This window comes from Scomber scombrus, chromosome 17 (assembly GCF_963691925.1).
Source record: "Scomber scombrus chromosome 17, fScoSco1.1, whole genome shotgun sequence".
Lineage (NCBI taxonomy): Eukaryota > Metazoa > Chordata > Actinopteri > Scombriformes > Scombridae > Scomber > Scomber scombrus.
Genome location: NC_084986.1, coordinates 5,935,030 through 5,962,377, shown reverse-complemented (window position 1 = coordinate 5,962,377; position 27,348 = coordinate 5,935,030). Strand labels below are relative to the sequence as shown.

Sequence of the window (27,348 nt, the reverse complement as noted above, 5' to 3'; positions counted from 1 at the left end):
TGATTGTGCTAGTAAATACATGCTAACATTAGCGACATAATGCTAAACAAAGCTAACGGTTATTTTATTGTAAGGTTTTGTGTTGTTGATAGCGTTGGCAGGATACACGTTTTATTATCCGTCTACAGAGTGAAGTATCGGAGGTTAGAGGGAGAGGAAGAGGGACAGCTAGAGGTGCGGCTGCAGGCAGGGCCAAGCAGAGGCGGGACAGGGAGGAGAGCAAACACCCGCAGCGAGGGAAGAAGTGGAGGCATCACCTCTCTGAAGATGGAGGAACCTGTGGAGCAGCAACAGTACAAATGTAAGTAAATTGTGAAATTTTTCAGCAACTTTACAGCTTCTATGTGGTTGAGTAATATTCCCGAAGCTATATCAGTTCTTTATCAGTTGTTTTGAGAGTTACTGGAATGTCACGTTATGTTATCACTAAACTGGTTTGTTAGCTGTTAACGTTAGCCACGGTTAGCCGGTTTATTAACACGTGACGTCAGTAGTAGTAACTGCGTCGTATGGTGTTATCAGCTAATGTAACAATAGTTTGCTAAGAATGAGGACTTGTGTTCGATAAATACCTATTAACCTGGTTGACGCTATAAATGTTAGGTTGCATATCTCCGCGTTATTGGTTTGTTTGTTTCTTAAAAGGGACTGATGAAGATACCGGGCGCCTCATTAAATGGAGGCCCCTCTTCACATGGAGGAGAAATGCAGCTGTGAAAGGCTTTGAGTAAGAGATTTATTTTCTTTCAATATTGTATTTTACTCATTGTAATTTTGCATATGTTGTTTTAATACACAGGCTTATCCTCAGTTATTTATGTGTCACCAATATTATGCTTGTGTAGAAAGTTCCTCAAGGACCATGGCCTGGAGGAAGTGGTGGAGGCTGAGTGGGTGAAAAAATGGGAAAACCTAAAACAAAAATACAAAGTGAGTTGAATAATCAAAGTACTACAGTCTCAATGTTAACCATTAAAAGAAACGTGATGGTGATGAGTATTTGACTAGTGCTGAAAAGTTAAGCTTTTGTGCATGTTGTATGTGTTTTGTAGGAACTGAAGGCACCTCGCACAGGTGTGAGCACAGAGGGGGGAGAGACCACTGGATGAGGTTATTGGGCAAAGGCCCTCAATAACTCCCTCTGTCCTCATCACCTCAAGTGTGGCTCCAACGCCTGCAGCAGTGGCATCTCCTCCCTCCCCTCCCAACCAAGCCTCATCCAGTGGCTCCTGTGGGAAACGGGACGTGTGGGTCTCTTTCCTCCTCTGGATGAGCGAGAGATGCGGGCAGAAGAGAGGGCAGAAAGGAGAGAGAGACACACAGGAGAGAGAAGAAAGGATTGAGAGAGAAAGAAGAGAGGAGGAGAGACAGCACAATGAGAGGAGAAAAAGAGAGTGGAGAGAATGGATAGACAGCAGAATGAGGGAGGAGAAACTAATGTCCATTTTGGAAAAATTCTTAGGAAAAAAAAGTTTTGTTTGTTAAAATGTCCCTTTTTTATTTGATACACTACTAGGTACAAGATTTGAGTGATTGTTAAAAGAAAAGACCTAGTGCAGACAGAAATAGTAGGGTGGTCACCCCTCAAACCAAGCTTTGCTCTATGTACATTTTCCTTTGGATGAAATAAAATAGAGCAGAATAAAATAGATTTTTTCATTGCACAGGAAGCACAAAATCTTTTACAGTGCCGGTTACAGTATTACAGTCACACCTTCCAGAAACTTAAGCACAGTATGGGGATGAGGGAGTTAGGGCAGAGCAAGCAGTGACAGAATATCCAAAGCTGTTAAATCAACTGGACATAGAAAGTTTCTTGACAGTCTCAAGAAACTTTCTATGTTCAGTTGATTTAACAGCTTTGGATAACCATGGATAAATGAGAACCTTCACAGACATTGACAGATAATGGCAAAACATTAAATCAGGTGTCTCTGGTATTAAATAATAATTTGTTGTTCTTAGCGACTTTTTTTCTCAAAAGCGACTAGCAGCAAATCTAGTAACTTTCTGGTGTTATTGGAGAATTTTCGGATGTTTTGGAGACTCTGACATGAAAGCACGTATCACACTGCAGTAACTGTCCTCAACGAGCAGAGATTGCTGCCGTGAGCCCCTCCCCCATATCAAAGCACTCACAGGCGGTCAGGTTCACAGTAGCCTCGCACAGCAGTCCCAGCTGCAGTCAGAGCAGAGAGGAGACCCACACCACTCCGCGTCCAGACTGCATATGAATTGCGCATGTGCAAAGCTGCCACTGTCCGCCCTGGTTTAAAAACCCAAACAGTCTTTTTAAAGACAGGGTGGACCCCATGATATGCCTACTAGTACTCGACATCAATCTTTAGCAAATTGCCTGTAGTAAATATCTTATTTTTCCGTCCATGTGTTGTCTAACTGCCACAGAAAATAAACTGATCTTTGGTTTATTAGCACGACTTCACCTCTCTGTTGTCTTTTGTCAGACTTGCTAACGTTAACAATACTAGCAGCTCTGAGAGACTCAAACTGAGGCTACAGTGATAAAACTAACGTTATCCATAATGTAACGTTAGCGAGAATAAACATTGAACACTATCAGGTTTTGAAGCAGAGACAGAGAGGCGAGGGGGTTATTACAGTAGTAATCTTTAACGTTACTCTTACCTGTAACGTAAGAGTAAACAGACAACTTCACCGTCAGTCAGCAGCTCCGCTGTTTATCCTCTTTTCCGTGCCGACAGTGATCCAAGCTCCTGTGCTTTTTCTTGTTGATAGATTTGTGTTTCAAAAACTTTTCACAGTATATTAAAAGTTTGGTGTGCAACAGCAACACCTCCCTCTGCTTCTTCATCATCTTCTAACCTGTTTGCAGAAATGGCTCAAATACGACACACTAGTAATCTTGAATCTCTAATGTACTTGAAGCAAAGTATTCACTTAAAGAGATGGTTCGATACACTGGTGGTTCCGTTAGCGCCTGTACTAAGCCATTCGGCTGATGGCTCTAACTCCACTATTTTGCGACCAAATGGGGAAAAAAATGGCTGAGGCGGTGATTAGATAGACCTCATGGTGCATATGAAGCGTTGCAGGTCTGTGTGCATACTTCTCAGGAAACTAATCAGGAAATCCTGGCATCCACACATCCACTTCATTTGGCTTCATGGTCATCAGTTTGCTCATTGGGAGACTCATTTTCATACCATCCTTATCAGTCTGTATGAAAATGACTGAATGCAAGCACTTTTTAAGTGGCAGGCTGCACACTCGCGCCACAGATTCCTGAGCACTGACCTCCCTGTGCTTAGCATATGCACAATCCTCAATCACTGGTGCATCTTTAATCCAAACCAGCATATGAATATGTGGACTTCCTCTAGCTTGAAACTAGAGGTGCAGCATCTGGGCTGTGCCTGCATGATCTTCTTCATTTCGTCCCGTTCGTTGACGTAGGAACTGTGTCATGTCATGCTCCGGCTTAGACACATAGGACATCATGTACATAATGCAACTGTGGTCGTCAAGTACATACTGTATGTCCATATTAGCATTCCAAGCTCGCAGCAGATCAGGGTTGTATCCATTTACCCAGCTGTCCTTAGGGTCACGCTTCATCATGACGACCATTCCATAGGTGAGGGCATCGACATATCCCTGGTATTCTTGATGGGTCAAGTTACATTTCGCCAGCAACTCTGACAAATCCTTGAACGATTCTTTAGGGTCCATGAGAAAGTCTCTCAACGGTTTCAATTTTTCCATGGCCTCCTTTTGTTGCTTTCCAAACTAATTTCTTCTTGGACTTCCTTTTTGAATCCTTGCCTTTGGCTTTTTCCCCACATTTCTTTTTCTTTATCATCATCTTCATCCGTGGAGGCGTCCCAGGGAGGGGAGGTGATTCTTGTTTTCTCCATGGGGAGCTTCAGGAAACCAAATCTGCAGGCTACATTCCCTTTCCTGCACGTTTTTGAGTGGTTTCGGCTGTGAACTTGAACTTCTGACACAATTTTGTGGAGCTCAGGGTCTGCTTCCTCATCAGGCATCTGGCAGCTTATGTAACAGTCAATGAAGGTGACGAGTTTTTCCATTTGAACAGTGTCCTCTGGATCCTCAATCTCTGGTGCATCTTTAATCCAAACCAGTATATGAATATGTGGACTTCCTCTAGCTTGAAACTCCACCCAATAAAAGTAATCCTCCACCGGACCAATGGGCTGTGCAGGTGACAGAATCAGATCTGTCATGAGCGCATCCACTCTCTTATCGAACATGCGCATGACAGTGACGGGGTTGCTCTGGAGAATCTTGCATTTTTCGTTCCAGTCGAGATCTGAAAAGTCCACTTCCTCACCTTGCTGCGCTTTTATGACCTCAATTACTTGAGGCCATCTCATTACAGCAGCGGAAAAGGTGATTAAAAAGGTTGGCTTTCCCACCTGTCTGACCATAGCGTGAAGATCCCTTAGTGTTTTCTCCCAGTACACTGGAGTGACTCTAAGGGGTTGCATGAATCGTGTTGCTTCCTTGTTTTGGATGAGTTTTTCCAACTCTTCTTTATCCTGAAGCATTTGGTTCGAAATTTTCCTTCCATCCTTGGTATTTTTCTTTCCCTTCCGTGTTTGGATCGACATGCTGTTGGTAGCTATGTGATTTTCCGTTACAAATTTCGAAAAGAAGAGGTACGTTTGGTCTTTCGCCACACAGAATAGCCTCACGTTGAAATACTTACTTGGGGACAATTTGATTTCCCTGACCTCATCCAATGTGTTGTGTCCAGTTGGGAACTGCACAGGAAAGGCCATTGCTTCAAGTTTTGGTACGGCGAAGAATCTGACAGCTATGTCAGGAGGCTGCATGCAAGAGTCCAAGGTCCCCCCTTTTCTTGGTCCACGTTATTGGGATTTCCCCTCTTTGCTCCTCAGGCTGTGCAGCATCTGGGCTGTCCTTTTACTATGGGTTGTCCTGTTCTTGGTCAACAGGCTGATCACCTTAGAGACTTTCAAATGTACCGTCCTCATATATGGTTACATTGCTGTATTCCGGATGCGTCTCTTTCAATTTTGTTAGTCCCGCTAGCACATTCTTCATGTTCACCGTGTAGAAGTTCTGATGTCCCTTGTACTTGATATTTCTCTTCAACTTTACCTGCAACCGCTGGGCTTCAGCGCTAGGCCTTGGGAGAGAGTTTACTGTGGCTTCCATCTCTGATGGTACACACACAACTGCACCATGTACTGCCCGTTGCTGTCCTTTCGGCAGTGCTACAATTTTTCGCAAATGGCAAGATTTTCGCGATCAGCTGCCTTTCCAGCACATTTAACCCGTTAAGATTAACTACAGGCTGTGTAGTTTCCGGGTGGTGGCCTGTGATGTGTCTATATTTCCTCTTTATTCTCAGTGCACACTGCAACTTGTGACGAATACGAAGAACAACATTTCTGGCCAGTCTATCCTTTTTGCTCTGAGTGCAGCGTTGTATATGATGCAGCCTGAATTCTGGGTTGTGGTGATACTTTGTACTCATGTACATTTTCTGCCTGCTCTGAAAAGCAGGATCTGTGCTGTACGTAGTTAGCGTCTGCCATGTACTGAAGTCTTAATGGCAACAACAAAGAACTACAAATTAGACTTCTGTTCCACTCACAGATATTGTATTTACACCATCCTTGCTCCACAGCTCCAGATTGCTCGTGGGGATGTCCTCCGTAGCTTTGAAGAGAGGGGGAGGGAGAGAGAGAAAAACAAAGCATGAGTCATCATGATATACATACATGTATTATGACTTTATATGAATTGCTAAAACTGAATACATGCTTTAGCTGTATGAAACTTTATATATATATATATATATATATAGCGCATTTCATACACAATGGCAACTCAATGTGCTTTACATAAAACAAACATTTAACAGTTTAAATCTTTTCCACATACCCATACGAGCAGCTACACGGCAATATGCCTGCCGCAGGTGATACTGGTAGTTGGGGTCACAAGCCAGGCGGGGAGGGAAGTCGACAACAAAACCTGAACAAAACAAAACAAAACCTGATCATTGATAAAAAGACTACTCTTTCACTAAAAATCCCACACAGTCAATATCATTAAAACGCCCAATCGACAATAATAAGATATGAAAGAAAAGCTTACCTTAGGCCAGCGGTTGCAAACGGACTGGAGAAGGTTGGCAAAGTCCATGGCAGCCTCATCGACGGTCCTGCTGGCAGTCAGGTTGTTGCTGGCAGCCAGCACACAGACGGCCTCAGGAGTACGAGGAACTACGGCATGTAGAACCTCAATACAGATCTGAGACGCACAGGCCCCCGGAGTCGACATGATGCAAAAGGAGAGGTTGTCAGACTTTGGCATCCGGACGATCCTATCTACAATGGAGCGTAGATGGGATCTATCAGACAATCAGAACAAACTGCAAAAATAAATACCATTTACAAATACCATGAAGACATCATACGATCAATTATTTTCTTCCAACAATGGACAACAATAATACCTTCTTGTCAGGGGACTCAGGCGGGATGACCAGTTTGTGACTGCGCCCTGTGAAGGGTGAAACTGGCCACTTCAACACTCTGTGGCGCCGCCCGGTGCCACGGCCTGTTTAGAAAAAGCTGGAACATAAGATTAAGGAGGGATTTCCTACCTGTAAAAAATCCTCCAAAAATCACTCTTTATTAGCATTGAAAAAGTGAAGACATTTCTAGGCATATATGCGTTGTTGACTGGAGAGAGGGAGCAGGGGGGGGTGGTCTGGATCGTCGACCTTCCTCCAGCGCTGCTTCTGGCCTGGGAACACCTTCCCTTCCGCGGCATTCTGAAAAACAAGTTTAAAAAGAATCCCTCCAGACAAAAAGGCGTTAAGCCTAAACTAAAATCTAACCTAACCTAAACAATTTATCCTAAATATATTAAATCTAATCTAAAGTAGAAATGAATAAGTAAAATATATTCAATGTTATAATGATATATGTGTGAAGTAATCCAACAATTCAACAATCAAATGTGCAAGTGAGGCGAGGCAAGGCAAGGAAAAGTTCAGGAAGCAGCAAAACCGCTCAAAACTTTGATCAATCAACCAGAAGCTGAAGTTAGATAGCTACCAATAATATTAGCAGCAATATTATACATCTATAACATGTAATGCCTGTGTCCATAGGTAGTCAATCATTAAATTGATCTATTCTTCACCACAAGTATTAGCATTCAGCTAGCAATAATAAATAGCAACAAATAAATTAGCAGCGATATTATTTTTTGAACATATATTATTGTATAATATATTGAAAAGGGCTTTATTGCTTCATTACACAGTGGAGTATTTTAAATAATTTTTTGAACATATTTTGGTGTATAATATTTAGAAGTGAATAAGAAGAGTAAGAAAAAAGTCTGCATACCAAAGGGGCTCCCATGCAAATGTACTGACTTAGAAGTGGATCAGGATCAGAGTTGAAATGTGTCTTTTTTGCATTTTCACAAATAGAATAAAGGTTTCACAAATCAGAAACTGTGTTTTTATGATTCCTCAGGGTCTGTACAACAATCCAGTCTAGATTTGAGAAGTCTAGGTATAATGGTTTTTGATCTGGACCTGCTCTAATGTGGTCTGGGTACTTCATAAAAATGATGAATTTTACCCTTGAGCATTTTCTAATAAGATTAAAGGTTTCACAAATCTAGCAGCAGATGTCAGGCAAAGTCAATGTGATATCTAAAATGCCTTTACATCATTAAGAGGTACAAAAAAACTGTGAATTAATGAATGTCTGAAACTCGTGTTGTAAGAAACATGAGCCACACAGTGCAGTAACAGCACAGTGCATTAAAGTACAAATACAGAAATATCCATTTTGGAATTCCAGTGTATTAGAGTCAACAACTACCATGTGCTGATGTCAAGAGGTCTGCAGCATTGTGACAGCAAGTAATGCTATAAAATCCAGAGTGCAAATTTTAGAGGACAATGGCGTCTTTCAAAAGAACCTAAAAAAACTGTCAGCATCTATACAATAGGCATAGTATTGAAGAGGCATCAGATGACCATGAAACAAACTCTGCAAGGTACCATTAGAGAGAAAATGTCAATGCCAATAACGTCATAACTTGCAAATAACGTAATGAAACTTTTGAACTAATAATAATACATTTTGCCATCAAGTTAAACAAATAAATAAATAGAAAGACAGAGAGTGTGTGTGTGTGGTCAGGTCTGCAAAGTATGACACTTTATATCCAATACATTAAACTTACATAAAACAATATTAATATATGATTATGTTATCGGCTCCAGTTATTACATTTGTAAAGGATTTTTTTTTAACCTAGCCAATAACTTAATAAGTTATTACGTCAACCCAGCATTCTTTTCCCAAGAAGTCCTCCAAATTAAAACACTGTTTTTCCATTTCTCTTGTAATTTGTAACAGATTGCATCACCCTGTCTGTAAAATATCCTAGAAATTAACTGCTAAATAACACTTACAGGAGATTATTATTAAACTAAAGGACTAATAAAGTGTTACCGTTTTCTCCTTCAACCTTAAATTGTTTTTACAGTTTTCTAATATGGGCTGCATTCCACATGCCCCCTCATTCTTTGTCATGATTGCATGCTGCATATTAATTTGGAAACTCATATTAAAATGGATTCTGCTCCATTCAGACAGTGCTGTGTTTTAAGTTAAATTACTCAGCCTAATCTATATTACCTATAGTTAGTGGAATAATGTATGCATTCTCCCAGCAGAGAACAGTTCTGGTTTAAATCCTCCGCCTGGTCTTAATCTCCTCACATTTGAAATAGTCTCCGTCTTCTTCTGTCTCTGCGTGTTAATTGGAAGCTAATAGTCTGTGCTCGATAAGGGCGGATCTTCCTCCCTCATGGCCTGGAAACTGATTTTCTGATGAAATATTTCAATTAAACTGTTTTCCAAGCCATTTCCACGCCTGTTATGAGTGATGGTGATGTCTCTGTTTTTGATAAGGAGGCAGAGGGAGAAAGAGTCTCACACAGAAAGGTTTGGTTATGTGTATTGTTATTGGATTTGTTCCAGTCTTCTTCTACCTTTGTGTCAACAGTTTGTTTCTTTCCTGTTTCAACATGAGAAACATAGCAACGCAATAAAGAAATGCTTGTCTCAGCTTGTTGTGCAAGAACTTGACTTCAACCTCCATCCAACACTATCAAGGCCAGCTTGTCTTCTAGAAATTACATTTATATATGAAAAAACTGCAAAATGTTGATGAATGTGTCTGGGTAACTGCAGAAATACTAATACTGCATGTATGACAAAAATATTCACTGACAAAAGATCTCATTTTTTAAATCCTTGCCAAAATATCCAATCTTGCAGTACAATAGCTTCTGGTAAAAAGTTCCCAAAATCATTTCAAAGGACAGTCTTACATGCTGGGAACATGTTGATTAATTGTACACACCCACAGTTTAACTGTAAGCGCTTGTAAAACCGAATCATCAAGTGCATTAATGATACAGGATCTTCATAGTGATGTCTTGACCATATTGGCAGCCTGGGGGCGTTTCTCTATGTAAATGAGTCTGTACATGCACAAGCAGATGGATGTAAAGCAGGTGAGATTAATCATTGTTCTTTATGTGAAGTTGCATGTGTGCATGTTACATGACTGCATTAATATACACTTTTAGAATAAGCTTTGACTAATGAAAGCCCTGATATTTAAAAGGAGTCCTCTGCAGATTTAGTATCGCACTCAAATAACACTGTCAGATTTGTAGTGCAAAATTTCTTTTGAAAAAATAATGAAATTTATGCAGCAAAACCACATAAATTGTCTTTTTTAAACCACACATTCTTCCTCTTTGTCAAAAACCTTGCGCCTACATTACCCCTGATGTAACTCGACTGCTGACAGTTTGGTTGGACATGGTTTGTTATGCAAATGTTGCATGGAGCCTTTAGTATAACCTCACTTTTTCTAATTCCACAACCCCAGATTTAGTTTTTTTTTTAACTTTTCAAACTTGTAGTCTTCAGCCCCAACAGACGTGGACTCAAAACACATCACTTGAGGTAATTTAAAAGATTTCACACAGCTCCCTCTGGAGACACGAAAGCGTTCATACTACTTTTTATACAGAGCCTCAAATGTGAGGATTTTATGCTTTTCTCTCTCTCTCTTTTTATTATTATAAACTGCATATATTTGCACTGTTGATTGGATAAAGGAAGAAAAACTGAAGGCGTCAACTTGGACTTTGATAAACAAATGGACATTTTCAAAAGATTACTTGATAATAAAAAATCATTAACGGTTGATATTCACTGAATGTACTGACCTGCTTCTATGCTTTATATCGGCAGAAATCTGTAGATTATTTTAAATCTAGTATTTGTTAATTTTCTGATTTATTTCATGCTTGTAAAGGGTTTAGAAATGTATAAATCCTTTATCTGTTACGCCGATGAAGCTGATTTGAATTGACTCAAACTGAACTGTGAAAAGAGAAGGAGAGAGAGAGAGAGAGAATGAGGGGGTAATGGAGAGGTAAAGAAAATGACTTAATTTTCCTGACAGCTCAAATTCAGTTTTAAACAAACAAACATGTCAATTTCCTTCAGGCTGTAATCTGTATTTTCGTCTTTTTGCATTTGCACTCAGATGGAGATTGTACATTTTACTCTCAGATGCTGTTCTGACTCATGTCAAGATGGATTACCAACCAAACCCCCCCCCAAAAAAACGTCAGATATACTTCATATCATCTGGGTCCAATCTGAACTGTGACAGGTCCTCCATCTCTTGGTCCTGCTCTTGAAGAGGGACTCTGTCAAAATCTAGTTTGAAGACTTCACAAGTTTATATTGAGGCAAGTATTCCATCATACGTGTAATGTAAGGCTGCAAGCAGCTATTATTTTCTGCAATAACCCATCGATGTTTAGTATGTTCAATGTCAGAAAATAATGAAAAATATTGATCATTATTCCCTTAAGCCCAAGTGAATATATTTCAATGGCTTGTTTTTTGACCAACAGTCAAGAACAAATATGTTGAGTTTACTATTATGGAAAACTGGAAAACTAGAAAATATTCACATGGAAGAAGCTGCAACCAGAGAATTTGCATGAAAAAAAAAAAGATTTGCATGCTCAGAAGTTCAGGACCCATATCATTGTATACTTGCATTTTGCACTTTGTAACCGTGGTTTTGCAGAGAGGTATATGAATAAAGATTAGTCTTCTTCTTAGACAGTAATATACTGTATAGAGGGGGCCTAACAACAAACTTTTGTCCTGGAGCCCCATAGAAGGTTCATCTGGCCATTGACTGGTGTAATTGTTTTTATTAAAGTCCCTCTCCATTAAAATACATATTTTTTTATTCTTTTTCTTTCAATTGGATGCTTTTCTTTGTTTTATCTGTGCAAAATTAGGTTTATGAAACGTTTATTTTATTCTTCATGTTCACTGAAAATCTGACTTTTAGGGTGCAGGCTTATGAGCATGATTTGTAACATCACAACTAGTTTGGAGCCAATTATGGTCCAATATTCAACTTAAATGAGTGTGATGTGGAGACTTGAAGCCTCCAGTGGACATACACTGAGATCGGACTTTACAGTGAATTACGAGAAATCTTGTGTTCAGCTGTTAAACTTCTAAGATGAAAAACATTTACAAAATCATACATTTTGGGGATTTTCAATGCACGATAAGGAGTGAATGTCATCTTAAGGACTTAAAGTGACAGTTCTGCTTTGTCTGTCCAAAAACCGCATTATTGTTCCAGTAGTATTTTTATTACTTAGAACATGTCTGTAGGGGATTTTTAACAAGAAGTTGCTTTATTGTTGGTTATTTGACTTTATGTGGGTTCTTCTAATATGCTGATGGTTTTAATATGATTGCCTCTCTCCACGTGAGCAGATAAAGTTATAACAATATACATATTTTTCCACGTGCCCTTGTATGATGAATTTATTTAATGGCTTCCATTGATGCTAATGCTCCCCCTTCCTCTCTCTCTCTCCCCCCCTTCCTCTCTCTCTCTCTCTCTCTCTCTCTCTCTCTCTCTCTCTCTCTCTCTCTCTCTCTCCTGGGTACTCGGCCAAGTGGCGCTGCGGCAAAATGTCATATTTCACTAGCAGCGCTCTCAGAGGACGACCTCCCCTCTACTGTACACCTCCTGTACAGCTGCTGCGCTTCTACTCTAATCTGCTGCGGCTCCTTTTCTAGGGGGATTCCCTTCTTCTCTTCTCCTTTCCCCTTTCCGCGTCTTTTTTTTTTTTTTTGGTAGTTGCGTGAGAGATTTTATTCATTCTTTTTATTTATTTATTTATTTGTCCTTTTGGAGCAAAAGCGCAAAGAAAAAAAAAGTCACAGAAGAAGTAAATCTCGTAGTAATAACGACTGAGTGGAAACTAATGCAAAAATATCTGGTTTTGTTTTTTGGATAATTTTATTTATATACAACTGAGAAAAAAAGTCCTGAACTAACCTGCAGTTTCAACTGAGGAGAAAAGAGACGAAGTGCGAAGAGACGAGTCAGCAGAACCGAACCGTGGATCTCCTCCTTCTCCTCCCCCCTTTTTCTCTTAACACCTTCAGATCTCACCTCTATTTATTTTTTCTTAAACTAAAAGCTCCTGAATGCACCACTTCACAGACTATACTAACGTTTGCTTTCACGTCTTTTCTTCTCTGCCGGCTGTGCGTAAAAACCAAACCCTCCCCCCTCATCATCCCCGAGACTAAACCTCTCCACACTGGGCTGTGAGTGGAGTCACCAGTACCGAAATTAGCTCACTTTCTACCTCTTCCTTCACCTTTTTGTAAAGCCACCAGCAACCATCATGGATGTGTTTAAAAGCCGGTTGTTGGGGATTTCCGTGGCTGTGGCGCACGGCATTTTCTCCGGCTCTCTGAACATCTTGCTGAAGTTCCTCATCAGTAATTATAACTTCAACTTCTTGACGCTCATCCAGTTCTTGACCAGCAGCACCGCAGCGATCACTCTGGAGATCCTCAGGCGGCTGGGGAAGGTCGACATCCCACCGTTCAGCATGCAGCTCTCCAAGGTAAAAAACCGGACTCTCAAACTGGGATCCAGAGGTTTTCCGGGGGGGTCTTTGTAATGTGTGGTCGAAATGTAACCTTCAAGTGTTAAAGACGCTGATCTTTTTATTCTATACGATTCTCCAGCTGTTATTTATCCAAAAACCAGTCTGAAAATATTACATATTGAGAGTCCTCGAACTCATGTGGGTCATTATCCAAAAGTGTAGGAGGTATATTTATTAACATGATACAATTACTACAAGTTTCCATTGTCAAACAAAATGAAAATATTCAATTTTTTACTTTAAATTTGTTTAAAATGACCAAGCTAATACATTCCACAATGTTGTATTCATCACTTTAATACAGACATAAAATAATGATGATAGTAGGCTAGTAATAATAATAATACTTTTCAATCTTGAATCTTTTAGTTTTGAATCTTGTGCATCTTGGTTGAGATGCAGGATTCATAAACTAAAACATCTGCAAAAGGGAAAATGGTGATTTAAAAAAAAAAAAAAGGGGGTCGACACATCATCAGTAGGTATTTAATCTCTTAATGTCAATAATGAACATTAATGTGTTGAATATGAACGTCTGGAAATTGGTGTGAGTTGTAAATTGGTGACAACTAACTCCTCCCCCCTTCAGTAATGTTAAAACTGCCTGTATTGGCATTTTCTTCTGAATGATTGACTGACTGATACAATTCATTAACTTATTGGCGGGACTGTTTATCAGAATCAATACAGACCCACAGAGCACGAACAGCAAAAAAATATGGATCAGGAAGTTATGTCATATATTCTTTGAAGTAAAACTGATATTGACAACCACAATTAATTAGGAGAATGGTTTATTATGGGTAGGTCACAGAGGCCAATGTTTAACCATGTGACTCCAGAACTATAGATAGGAGGATAGGAGCGTTTTTTAATCTAGCGCCCCAACTGGCAGCAATCAGCAAGACAGCCTCATGTGTCTGTGCTTTCTGAAACAAAAGTTACAAATAACTGTTAAAAAATAATGATGTGACAACGCTGGGGTTAAGGTTAAGAGACAATAGTAGTTACATTTAAAACGAAAAAACCTGTTCTGACTCGCAGTTGGAAATGGGAAAAGAACAGCGGCCCCCTGTGGGAGAGTCCACTGTTGGATTAATGTTAATGTGCTACATAAAAAAATATAAAAAGATGCTCCCACAGGAACACCTCTGAGTGATGCCTGTGCACAGTCGCCTACATGCAGCCGTGACAACCATAATTCCACCTTTAGATGCAGTTTGACATGACAAAATGGTTTCATCGTCTTTTGGGAAATCGAAAAATGATGCGTATGTTTGGCTTTAACTTACATACAATATGTCTATGGCTGGTTATGAAGCTGCTGCGGCTCAGTTTCTGGGCTCCACGTATTCTAAAAAGGCAGAACAGACACTTAATTTAGCACATTTACCCCAAAATGGATAACACACTTTTAAAAAGGTCTTTCATCGTGTTTAGACAGCTCATTTTCAACTCGTACTGTACAGGCAATTAAACCTTTAAGTCATGTTTTGATACATTGGTTGGGTACTGATCCAGTACCGAACCATAATTTTACTTGGGGATTTATAAAAGTTGTTAAAATAATAGTAATAAATACAAAATTATTTAGGTGGAAGATCATTTTATTCACTTTGCTGGTGGGAAACATGGCATTATAAGTGGACAGAAACACAAATTACTCTTTCCAAGGAAAATCCCTTACAGTAGTGCTCAGTGCTGCCGCTGGTGGCTGGGAGAAGTACTGCAACACGTCTGACTACATGGCATGTTTTAGTCATTATTTTCTGCAATAAAATAATGGGCAATAATACAACAATATTATGGCAGGGCTGTGTGTGTGGCAGCTGCCCTTTTCTGCCCCAAAATATAGGCCTAATTAACTCTAATAAATAACAAAAACCTAATGAGTTGTCAACTTTTGCATCAGTTTAGGTTTAACACTCCACAGCTAAAATGAAGTGATGGCTACCTTCAGACTCCCTTCAAGGTGTGTTCATTAACAGTCAGACGTAAACAGATGATTTACTGTACAATCTGAACTTTGTTGCCTCTGGCTGTGCATTTAGAATTCAATACAGAAGATTTAAAAGGAGATTTTCTTCCCTCTGTGTGTGTATAAGTACTTGTATTAATCACCCTGTGGGGACACACCTCCACACTGATGTGGTGGGGACTCTTGTACCCACAAGACACGTCACTGACGTTTTATGGTTGATTTTCCTCCTCAGTGTGTTTCTAGGAATTCTATATTTTAAAAGTTTTATAAAGCCTTTTGTGTCTTTCGAGGAACCCGTGTGAAATCTGAGAAGTTGCATCTTGTGAAGTCATTTGAGTCAGCATCAGTTGATGTGGGGTATGGAGTTAAAAATATGTGACGTTATGATATCTCTGATTCTGTTGCATCAATGTTCCACAATGTTATAAGAGTGCAATGCTAAATCTGTGGATTATGATTTGGCTAAATCTCTCAAGATGTAAATAAATTAAAAACATATGCCTCATTAACTCAAATAAATAACACAACACATTTGAGGTGTAAACAAACATTGCATCAGTTTAGGTTTAGCAGCTTTACACTCCACAGCTAAAATGAAGTGATGGCTATCTGCAGACTTCCTAAAAAAGGTGTGTTCATTTACAGTCAGACGTAAACCAGATGATTTACTCTAAAATCTGATCTTTGTTGCCTCTAGTTGTGCCTTTGGAAGAACCATGAATCTATGAAAACATGCAGTAAAAAGTATCAGTATAGCAGCTTTTCTCTAAATTCAAGACAACAAAACCTCCAAAAAACAAATACATCACACCAACAACAAAAAAACAGTCTTAAACAACCGAAACCTGATGTAAGAATAAACCAACTGAACAAGAACAAGACTAATGTGTATGTGGTGAGAGCTTCATCTATAAGGACCCCAATCAGATTTTATGGATATGACTATACTAGCATTATGAGGCGTTATAAATTCAGTCATTTGTTGTAGAGCTACAGAATCTTGCCATGATCAGAAGCAATGGAAGAGCAGACATTTAAAAGGAATAGTCAGGTGATCTTGAAAGATATTAGGATTCATCTTTTGGGGATCATGAATGTCTGTATGAAATGTCAGAAGAATCACACTAACAGTAGTTGAAATATTTCACTGTAATCCAAAGAGTTGAAGGCAAAGACATATTTATCTTGCTAGCTGCTAGCATGAGTGAAAATTAAAACCTTTAATGTGTGACCATCAAGGGAGAAAAAGAAAAAAAGAAATAAAGTCAGCTAATGCTAGTAATCTAAACATGCATGAAAGATCTGCCATTTTTTAATCTGTTAAATCAACATGGATCTTTGAACTGTCTCCAGCAGCTTGTTAATTCAGGCTGTCCTGAAGGTAAAAGGGTTAGGGGTTAGTAGATAGATGAATGAAAGGGGTTTGCATAATTCATCATAAATTACTATATTTAAAGTTAAGTTAGAGAAGGGACAGATAAGTGTATAAGTAATGAAACTTTTTAAAATCTCAACTAATACTACTGAATGTTAGAATTAATGTTAGAGTTATTGCTGCTATGATTAGTTGATTGGCATTTATTAAATTAGTGGCCCAATATTTTGATAATGAAATAATTGTTTTGAGTAAAAAAATACAAATTATCTTATACCAGCCTCTTAAATGTGAATATTTTCTTGTTTCTTTAGTCTTCTATGACAGTAAACGGAATATCTTGTAGTTGACTGTTGGTCAGGACATTTGTGGACATCAGTTTGAGGTTTTTGGACAGTGATAACTTCTCCAAATTTTGTAACATTTTGCAGACCAAACAACTTCTCTGATTAATCAAGAAAATAACCAACAGATTAAATCGATAAAGATAAACTGTTAGTTGCAGCCCTAAAACTAATATATACCCCGATGTTATGTCTTCATGTGTTTAAAAGTTGTTTTGTGCTGCAATGATGGGTAAATAGTATATTTTAAAACTGATTGTATCCATCTTCCTAATAATAAAAGCCCATTATGTTTCCAGATGCTTTTATTCATTTATTTAAAATACACAAAATTCATGTGAAAATGAAGTGGTGCAATCATAAGATACACTGTAAGACCAGAAGATCAAAGAGAGATTTATTTCCCTCTGTGTGTGTATAAATACTTGTATTAATCACGTTGTGGGGACACACTTCCACACTGATGCTGTGGGGACTCTGGTACCCACAAGGCACGTAACTGAGGTTTTATGGTTGATTTTCCTCCTCAGTGTGTTTTTAGGAATTCTATATTTTAAAAGTTGTATAAAGCCTTTTGTGTCTTTCGAGGAAGCCGTGTGAAATCTGAGAAGTTGCATCTTGTGATGTCAGTGTGTAGTTAAAAAGATGTGACGTTATGATATCTCTGATTCTGCTGCATCAATGTTCCACAATGTTATAAGAGTGCTATGTTAAATCTGTGGATTATGATTTGGCTAAATCTCTAAAGATGTAAATCAATTAAAAAGTTTCAAAAACAGGTGTATTTCTCTCTCTCAACCTGTCTCTGCAGGAGTTTGGTCCGGTGTGTATCCTCTCCACGCTACAGTCCACTCTCACTCTGTGGTCTTTACGAGGACTCAGCCTTCCCATGTACGTGGTGTTCAAACGCTGCCTGCCGCTTTTCACGCTCAGCATCGGTGTGTGTGTACTGAGGAATGGCGTGCCCTCGGTGGGCGTAGTGACAGCTGTGATAATCACCACCGGTGGAGCCGCACTGGCTGGTAAGCACACCTCATCCACATACAGTACAGCTCACTAATATAGCTGTCTTTTTGTTGACTATCTCTGAGTTTTTCTTTGATTAGATTGCGGCACAAAATGCAGCAGTGTTTTAAAAAAATATGCACTAAAGTTTGTGACCCTTGTGTTTATTTCAAATTGTTGTAATTCCATTTAAAAATGCCAAATCAGCTTTTAAAAAGCTGTGCATGAAGCTGAAAATGCTGCCAAAATTCCCCTTCCTCACACCTCTGCCACTTTTTTCATTAACAAATGTGTTTAGGTTCAAATGGATTAAGAGTCATTTTGAGGGGGTTGTGAGACTCAGAAACATATTTTACAGCTGCTACTTCTCCAATAATTGCATATATTGCAACTATTAATATCATAATCAATTAATCTGTTGGTTATTTTCTCTATAAAATCGTTTAGTCAAAATGTCAGAAAACAGTGAAAAATGCCTGTTATACCTTCCAGCAGCCCAAGGTGCCATCATGAAATTGCTTGTGTTGTCGAATCAACAGTCAAAAACTCTTCAATCTTCAAATTTGAGAAGCTGGAACCAGAAAATGTACAACAAATATTAGATAATCAAATTAGTCTCAGATCAATAAACTGTCAGTCGGCTAATCAATGAATTTTTTCTAATTAATGCAGCTCTAATTGTGTATGAAAACAAACATTGGGCGAGCAAACAAGCATCACATGACTTATTATAATCACACAGTTTGGCCACTACGCCTAAATAGTTTCATATCAAGAAAACGGTGCTGTTCCTGAGGGCTTGGTGCTGCACTCGGTTGGGTGTAAGATTAAAAATGATTGAATTTTGGTACATTTAAAAGTACTGTGCTCCATTTCCCAAGACCATAAACACAAATCCTCATAAACTCGACTCTTTCACGTCAAAACCAAACTTTCTAGTCAACAAACTTGCCCTTTAGACACCACACAAAAGCCATCAAATACAGAAACACTTCAACATAGCTGTGGTTTTGGTTTATGGTTTTCCCCCCAGCACAACCTCTTTGTATGATGAACATAATGTAAAGACACAACACATGTATACATTTTAAATGTTTTTGAAATTCTGTGAAATTGAGTAAATGTAATGAACAAAGAATACAGTAAAATAATTTCCATATATTTACTAGAAGTTGGTACATATGAAAGAAATCACATTTTTTCTGCCTCAGGTCTTTGTGGATCCACTGGTCTACAACAAGTGAACTGACCCATGGCCCTTTGATCTATCTATCCTGAGGTTCTGATTGGTGTTGGTGTATATTGACCCTCACAGTTTCCACCTGGGGGAATTGTGTATTAATTGGGTTCCAGCTGTGAAGACTTGTGTTAATGATTTTGAAGGCCAGTGCTTCCTAAATAAGCACATGAGGGAAAATAGGGGAGTAGTGTTTAAGTTTTGGGAAACTGGCAGTCATTTCGTTGAGGGCATCATAGTTTGGGATTCAGGCCAAGTTAAGCGATTGAGAAAAACTGTAAAATTCAACTCCTCATGTTTGTCTTCTCATCAGCATCTCAAAGCATCTCTACTACTTGCCATTACAATTTGTCCCCATCATGTCTCCATGATGACCACGCTATCTCAAAATCTTCCACTTATCCCTCTAATGTTCCAGTTTTCTTATAAAAGAGCTCAGGTTTTCTATAAAAAAAAAAATATTTTCCCCTTCATCTTACATAAAACAAACCGTTCATTTCAGTGTTGCGTACACATATTTCATCATTTTTCTGAGCGGTAAATGTTCCTCTTCCATTACTGTTAATGATCCTGAAGTGATAACCAAAAAAAAAAAAGTAGAGATAATTAATTTCCTGAATCAATCTCCACTGCTGCTGGCAGAATATGAATCTAATGGGCAGATTCATCACTTTGGGTTTTAATGTTGGTGCTAATCGCCTTTTATCCTTAGAAATATTGAATATTTGTATCTTCCAGGCGTCTGTGGATTAATCAAGTGAGATAATGTCATTTCATCAACATTTTGATTGTATTTGATTTAAAGAGAATTATACAGCATTTTTAGGCAGTGGAGAAAAGAATCTAAATCCTATGTATACTTTAATGGCTTTAAATTGCTGCATGGTACCAGTTTATGTTCTTTACTGGTGTTTTTGGTGTGATGATCAGCCACAGTTAAGTAGGCCTAAAATGACCTATGTAGAGTGACATTAATAGTGCTGAAAAACCTCTAATAGGTTCCTCTTTCCTTCTATCAGTCAGTGTTGTTTTTTTTTTAACAATGACAATTATTCCTTCCTAACCATTAAGTACTTTCTTAAAAGTCAAATCTTTGTCTTTTCCCGACTTGAAGAAAATCAGGCCAATTTTATTTATAGAGTTGTGAAGTGGGAGAAGCTATTCTGGGCGTCCCTTGTTCTTAAAGTAATAATGCCATTAATGTTCCCCATAGACAGTGTTACATGACTTGCAGTTCCTTCTCTTCTGTGGCTTGGATCAAGATGAAATGCTCAAATTAAGTAAAAAAAGAAAGAAAAGAAAAGGTGAATAGCTGTGTTAGAAAATATGTGGTTCTTTGACTAAAAACTGTAAGTTAACTCCCATGGTGCATTTCTTTAAGAAACACCCAATCGTTAAAATTCAGTTCAATGATTGACCAACTGCAGGAGAAAGATAAAGTTTATGATGTTGAGAAAACAGATTTTACAATTTGCAACGTGAATCTGTTCACTTTACATTTCTGGGTCACTTTTCAGTGAGTTCAGCAACTATTACATCACATTTTGTTTACAACCACAGCGAAACAACTTTTATTAGACCCTCAATTCAGGTTGTGCAGTGTAATATGCATTATATGTAATTAGAGATTGCAATACATTGTGATGTAGCTAATTTTGTGAAAATGTAAAAGTGAACTTGTTTACAGATTAAAAAGTAGTACATCCTTATACAAAGATAATATATTAATAAATTAATCAATAAACATCAGACAAATCAAGGTGCTTCAACACTGATACAAAAATTCCAACATTAAATTAAAGCCTCCTAATTATTTGTCTGGTTCTTTATGGTTCATTTAATTTATAAAAAATAAAATGAATCACTAGTTCCATAGCAAAAAACCCACATCTCAGCAGTTGTCCTGCTGACAATAAATGAGTTCTAACATCCAATCTTTTTTTATGGGAATGATCTTGGTTGTAAATACTAACAGACAGATAAGCCAATCAATGTCGTTGTCCTCATATGGTGATATTTATGGTATGACTGATCTGGTCCACACTGCTCATTTGTTGAAAGTAATTAAAATGATTGATTCTATGGATTTCACATAAAACAGGAGCGAACAGTACAGAGATTTAGTGCCTCAAAAAATCAAATGTAGATTCAGAAGCACACAGAACTTTGTCTAATTGTTTTATTTTAATTATATTATTGCACATTAGCAGATTTTTTCAGACATAGATAATCAACTACTTGCTGTTTTAAACCAAATATACAAGTAATGATGTGTTCTAATATCCCACTAAAGATGAATGAAGATGATTTCTCAGCCTGTATGCGTGCAGTCTGTTGTGATTAATGTCCCATGTCTTCTTGTATGTTGGTGATTGTGTTTTTGCCCTCACTGCAAATCAAATTTTCCCTCGAGGGACAATCTTAACTAAACTGAACTGAGCTAAACACTTTACAGACTTCTTCTTCTCATTCCTCCTGCTTCATTCTTCATAGTATCTTCAATTCCTTTGATTCCTTCAAAGTCCCACCCTGTTATCATCCCTCCTTTCTTTTGATCTCTTACTTTTGTAATAAGATAAACACACCAAGTTACCTTTCAAAAGAACACATAAATGTAGAAAAGAGAACTCATATCCATTGCTTGTATTTAAATAAAGCCAATATTAGACATCAGACATGAGGAAGTACGGTAATCAGTTAATCAACAAATCAATGCAGCTCTATTTTAATCACTTTAAAAAGCAGACTTTGGCTGACATGAGGCGTCCCTATAACGTTCAGGCACTACTGTTTTATGAAAAGCAAAGTCGTATATATCGGAGGCTTCAAAAAAGTTTCCAAGTCAAAATTATGTCCTGAATGTAGACATGAACGCTACTAGCTTCTCGAAATCTCGTCATTCATTCATCCTGATCGCTTTGACATGACATGAAAGCAATATTTACTTTGCAACTGTTCTTTAGCCTTTCCAAAATCCAAAACAGCAAAAGTGTAAGGAATAGATTACGTGTCATTTTCTTATGTTATGTGCACTGTTAACGTTAGCATGCCTAGTTAACAAGCTAACTACTTACGGAAGTAACCTACCCGGACACTTCCAAAGGCAACAGACATGCCGTTAGCTAACTACGTTATTTAAGGCCTTTACAGGCCAGGGGCTTTTTTTTTGTGTGTGTGTGTGTGTGTGTGTGTGTGTGTGCAATTAATTCACACGTTAATATACTTTTTTGAAACATCACTTTCATAGAATGCTAATAATACAAGGTGAAAAAACAACATTTTTTCTGGATTGAGGCACATTTTTCTGAGATTTTTGCACAGCTAACAAAGGCATCAACCACAAAGCATAAACTGCACAGACAGCTGTTAATCACGAAAGCACATGTTGGCTGTTTATGCAAATGTTTTGAACTTATTAACTGTATCTACATTGATTGATCACGGCTCACAGGTCGGGCCTGTAGAAACTGAATTGCCCCTCAGGGATAAATAAAGCTGAATCTGTCTGTTAGCTTGCCTGTTTCACTGCAGGCAGACAAGCATGCTCACTCGCTAAGGTAGGCAGGGACATAAAATCAATGAATCAATATATTTATTAATGTAGCTTGTACCAGCATATGCATTTATAAATACAAATGGTAAATTTCTTGCCATAGAACCAACAATAAAAATGTTTGACCTCCGAACTGCCTTCACCAGACTGACTGACACCTGAATGAGCAATTTTAGTTTCTGTTGCAAAATTTGTAATTCATTGAAAATGAGGGAAAATATTGAACAATGCTCAGGAAACCATTTTTGCATTCTTGTAATTTTAACTTTCTTTCCAGGTGCTGGAGATCTCACTGGCGATCCCTTCGGTTACATCACCGGTGTTTTAGCAGTGATCATCCATGCCTCCTACCTGGTCCTGATCCAGAAAACCAGTCTGGACAGCGAGTATGGACCACTCACAGCACAGTACGCCATCGCTATCATGGCCACACCGGTAAGGAATGTCAAGCTAGGCATTGACACTGCACAGTAGGCATGTAGCTAATAACAGGCCTGAGCCCATCATTAAGTTTGATAAAATGTTTCTTACAATTTCTGTGTTCAGTATTTTGTTGGCATGCCTGAAATGGTGGCTCAATGACGTAAAGGGGTTACTAGGTTGACCCCTACCTTGACCCCTCATGTACATGTACACCTGTAAAATATTGAGTGGGATTGGCACATCATGTGACATCTTTGCTCTCACATCTCTTACTTTCTATACTTTCTTCTTAGCGTCTCACCGTTTTGATTTCTTCCTGACGTTATCTCTTTGTGTTTCTGCCCCCTCTCAGGTGCTGCTGGTGTGCTCCTTCATTTCCATGGATGCCATCCAAATGTGGTCATACGAGGGCTGGAATAACCCCTACATCACGTCCATCTTCACCTTGTGCATCTTCATCGGCTGTGCCATGAACTTCACCACGCTGCACTGTACCTACATCAACTCTGCCGTCACAACCAGCTTTGTGGGTGTAGTCAAAAGCATCGCCACCATCACCGTTGGCATGCTGGCATTCACTGATGTTGCGCCAACAAATCTGTTCATTGGTGGTGTGGTGGTGAACACTGTTGGCTCCATCACCTACTGTGTGGTCAAATACTTTGAGACGAAGAGGAAGAGCTCATATGAGGATTTGGAGGAGTCTGGGAAGGATAGCTCGCTCCCTGGCGAGCCTTACCAAGAGAAACCCCCACTGAACGACTTTGGGCCCGCCGATGGCACCGGATCTGACCCAGGACAACCAGAGAAAGTGGTATCACTGAGCAACGAATGTAATGAGGAGGCACCAGCTGGCTTGGCTAATGGAGAGTTGAGGAAGGGAGATGGTGGACAAGGATACGACGAAGGAAGCATGAATTCCAGCGTCATGACGGAAAACGAGTTGCTGGAGATGCAGAGAGAGCATCTCAACAAGGAGAACACCTCATCCAATCAGTCAGCCAGTGACAGTTATGTCGGGGTGTGGAGGTCCATCAGAAATCTGCAGTTCATGAAGAAAGACCCTTTGATTGAAAACATGGAGCAGCAGAGTCCATAAGGTCAGGACAGAGACCTGGGCAGACACTAAAAACATGAAAACAGGATAAAACATGCTGAAGAAACCAGAGAAAGAGAAAAGGAGACAGGCAGAATAAAAATGACAGACTGGAGCTCTGCATCCACTGGGAACCTCTTTTATTAGCATTAGCACTGCTGAACAAATGCTTGTTGAATAAACAGGTCATATTTGCTGCTGTTTTTTTCTTAATGAAAGCCCATGCTTTTGTGCTAACTGTTCGATTTCATCACACGGGGCGTTGAGTACAAAGAACAGACTCAGTGAAGTTGAAAGCAGGAAATAAAAATTAATTTTCTTTTTTTTTTAATGAAATTGAAAAGAGGTTCCTGGTGGACAAAAGTAGATGAAGAGTGTTTGGAGAAGCTGCTTGTCAGTGATAAATTCTGCCTAGTCTCCTTTAGCTCTGTGGCATCCAGTGGGGACCAGATTAATCACGGTGTAGCATGATTTGGTTTGCTCTGCATCCCCGCTGATTAGCCAGCTAGCCAAACAAAAGCAGGTCTTGAAGTAAAAGAGTGCATCTTGTGCAAACTGAAATAACACATCCAATCAGGGAACAGCTAAACAAACAGCAGAGAACTGAAAGTTTACGTTTTGTTGTATGAGAACCTGGGTTAATTCTTGTTTCTGATAACACCTTTAGCGCAAATGTGGTTCACATCAAGTTTATTCACTTGTAGGCATGCACTGGCCACAAAGATGCTAACTAATCTATGGCTACTTTAACACTGGGTTTGTTTTGTTTGAGTCTGAAAATTAGTTAATTGTCTGTCACACTTTTTGTTGGTTGAATCACCATTCTTGTGTCTTCTTACCATCACAGACACAAAACAATGTCATAGCCTGTTTTCATGTACACAAGAAACATTGTTAGTAAAAGTGGAGTTTCTGCTCTTAGGTCAGTGTGATGTATTTTATCATTCCCATCACTGATAAAGTTATCATGACATATAAACAGTTGGGGTCCGTCCTAATACCCACACTTGCAATCTTGAGCACTAATGTACACGTTAACATATTTTGAGGTAGAAGGCAGGCGTGTCCAATGTCAAAAAAATGTCAACACACAGACACGTAACCTACACTTGATGCACACTTTACTGTGGTATTCAGCGCCAAGGGTATCGCACAATTCATCACAGTCCGCCTGTTGGCGGTAACACACCAATAAGTGGCCTTTGTAACCAACTAATCAAGATGTCTGACATGTTGGATTCAGTGTGAATATTATTATTGATGTCCAAACACTAAACAGTTATAGCAATACTTTCACAGATGGTTATCACTTAGTATTAGAATTGTGCTCTTCTTCATGAGATTGATAGTAAATACTACTAATAATAATAGTAATGTATTTATTTAGCACTTCCAAATCAGTGATTACAAAGTGCTGCACAAACACACATACATATAACATACACATAACATATTTAAATAATAATAATATATATCTTACACATGAATATTAAAGATTTTGTGATATCTTCCTTCAATTTCTTTTCCGCAGAAAACTTTCAAAAAATATCATCTCTATGTAGAAAAAACTTGATTTTACGGCTTTATTAATTGTATGTATTTTAACCATCACCAGAATGTAACTGTACTTTCTGGTTGATCCTGCTTATTTGTTAAGTATGTTGAAATTAAATTAAACTAACAAAGATTTGAGATTGACTCAGCCATGAACAGAAGCTACAAGATGATCTCAATAATCAAGAGTGTTTCAGCGAGCTTTGATAAACCTCCAAACTCTTGGAGTCTCGCTCATGGTAGTAGTTTTTGGAAATTCCTTGATTATTCGCAAATTCTGTAAGTGTAGGTGTTGGGACGGACCCCTTAAATTAATCCACAAAGCATCGTAAAAAAGGCAGTGCTGGAAGCCTGGGGATGTAGTGACACCTCATGGTCAGATGGTGAACTACCACAGCTTACGAGCTCACTGCTAGCTTTGACCACCATTAAACTCTCTGATATACTTAGCCTTCTCACTGTCACGAAATAATGATAGCTAGCTACCTTGGCAACTGACAGTGAGCAAGCTAGTTAGCCTGATTACAATAAGTTCACACACTTAAATCAAGGGACATTTTGTACAATCGACTCCTGGTTGTCTGATGCTGTCTGCAAACCATGTTTCTTTTGTGGAGCAGTTTATACTCGAGCAGAGTTAAATAAAAGTGGATGTTGCAAAATAGCTAACAAGCTAGCTTCTTCAGTTTTAAGGTCTCTGTTCTTTCAGAGGTCAGAAATGTCAAAACAACTTGATATTTGTCAATAGTGCAATGTTCATATGTAAAGTTCACCAAAGTTGAACTCAGCATGACAGATTTATGTCAGACTTATACTTGAGTAATTCCACTGGTCAATGTGATTCCCTTTAAATAAATGGATTTTGCCACATTATTTTACCTTTTGACAGTGAATTTAGTAAAAATTATATTCTGGCTGAATATATGTTTACCCCAGTTTGAACCTCTGACCATGTTCTTAAGGTGGATTCTATAATGTTTTTTCTCAAAGTTTGGAAAAAACGTTATTTTATCCAATTTGTACGTGGAGTTTCAGTTTAACCTTCCAGAGTTTTGAGATCTCCACAACACAAAACAAACATGAAAAAGCAACATGTCTTTCAAGAAACACTGTCCTCATTACTCTCAATAAGACACAAATATGAGTGAACAATTATTAATGTTTTGGGTTTTTTTTACCTGGCAGCATCCTTTGTGTGTCTAAATCCTTTAATTCATACCTTGTTGTGGATTATCCCTTTTTTACTCCATTCCCAATTCACTATTTTAAAAAGATTTGCAATTAATTCCTCTGGCTGTTGTCAAGCTCACAGATGGCTTTAGAATAGCTATCGACCAGTGGCGAGAGGAAAGGTGGCTGTGATCCACTATTGTTCAACCAAGTTAACAGTCTTGGTTACATTGGGAGACAAGTCTGTCCATGTGAGCTTTGACAACCATAAAATGATTAATTCATGTTGATCTGGAGCTGAAGAAATGTTACCTTTATTTCTTGTAGTGTGATGCATTGCTGCTGAAGCTGGGATAGGACATATGACACGTGAAGTGTAAACTAATGGGATGTCAGTTAAAAAGAAAAATAGACTTATTCACTTGTTTGGTCAAGAGTTGCATGAAACATTTGATACCAATTTCAGGTTGTGGTTAGCTGAGCTTAGCATAAAGACTTCAAGTGA

The 27,348-nt window shown here is 38.6% G+C and overlaps 2 protein-coding genes across 2 annotated transcripts; one reads left to right on the top strand and one right to left on the bottom strand.

The window, feature by feature from the left end:
- Window positions 1-4,971: 4,971 nt before the first annotated feature.
- LOC133997958 (uncharacterized) lies at window positions 4,972-7,647 on the bottom strand. The gene is made up of 5 exons (XM_062437697.1): window positions 7,638-7,647; window positions 6,483-6,597; window positions 6,129-6,388; window positions 5,917-6,006; window positions 4,972-5,186 (listed from the first exon to the last, which is right to left on the bottom strand). The coding sequence occupies exons 1-5, from the start codon at window positions 7,645-7,647 to the stop codon at window positions 4,972-4,974; spliced, it is 690 nt and encodes a 229-aa protein (XP_062293681.1).
- A 5,188-nt stretch (window positions 7,648-12,835) lies between these two features.
- slc35d3 (solute carrier family 35 member D3) lies at window positions 12,836-24,122 on the top strand. The gene is made up of 4 exons (XM_062437639.1): window positions 12,836-13,060; window positions 17,617-17,827; window positions 22,878-23,035; window positions 23,376-24,122. The coding sequence occupies exons 1-4, from the start codon at window positions 12,836-12,838 to the stop codon at window positions 24,120-24,122; spliced, it is 1,341 nt and encodes a 446-aa protein (XP_062293623.1).
- Window positions 24,123-27,348: the final 3,226 nt, after the last annotated feature.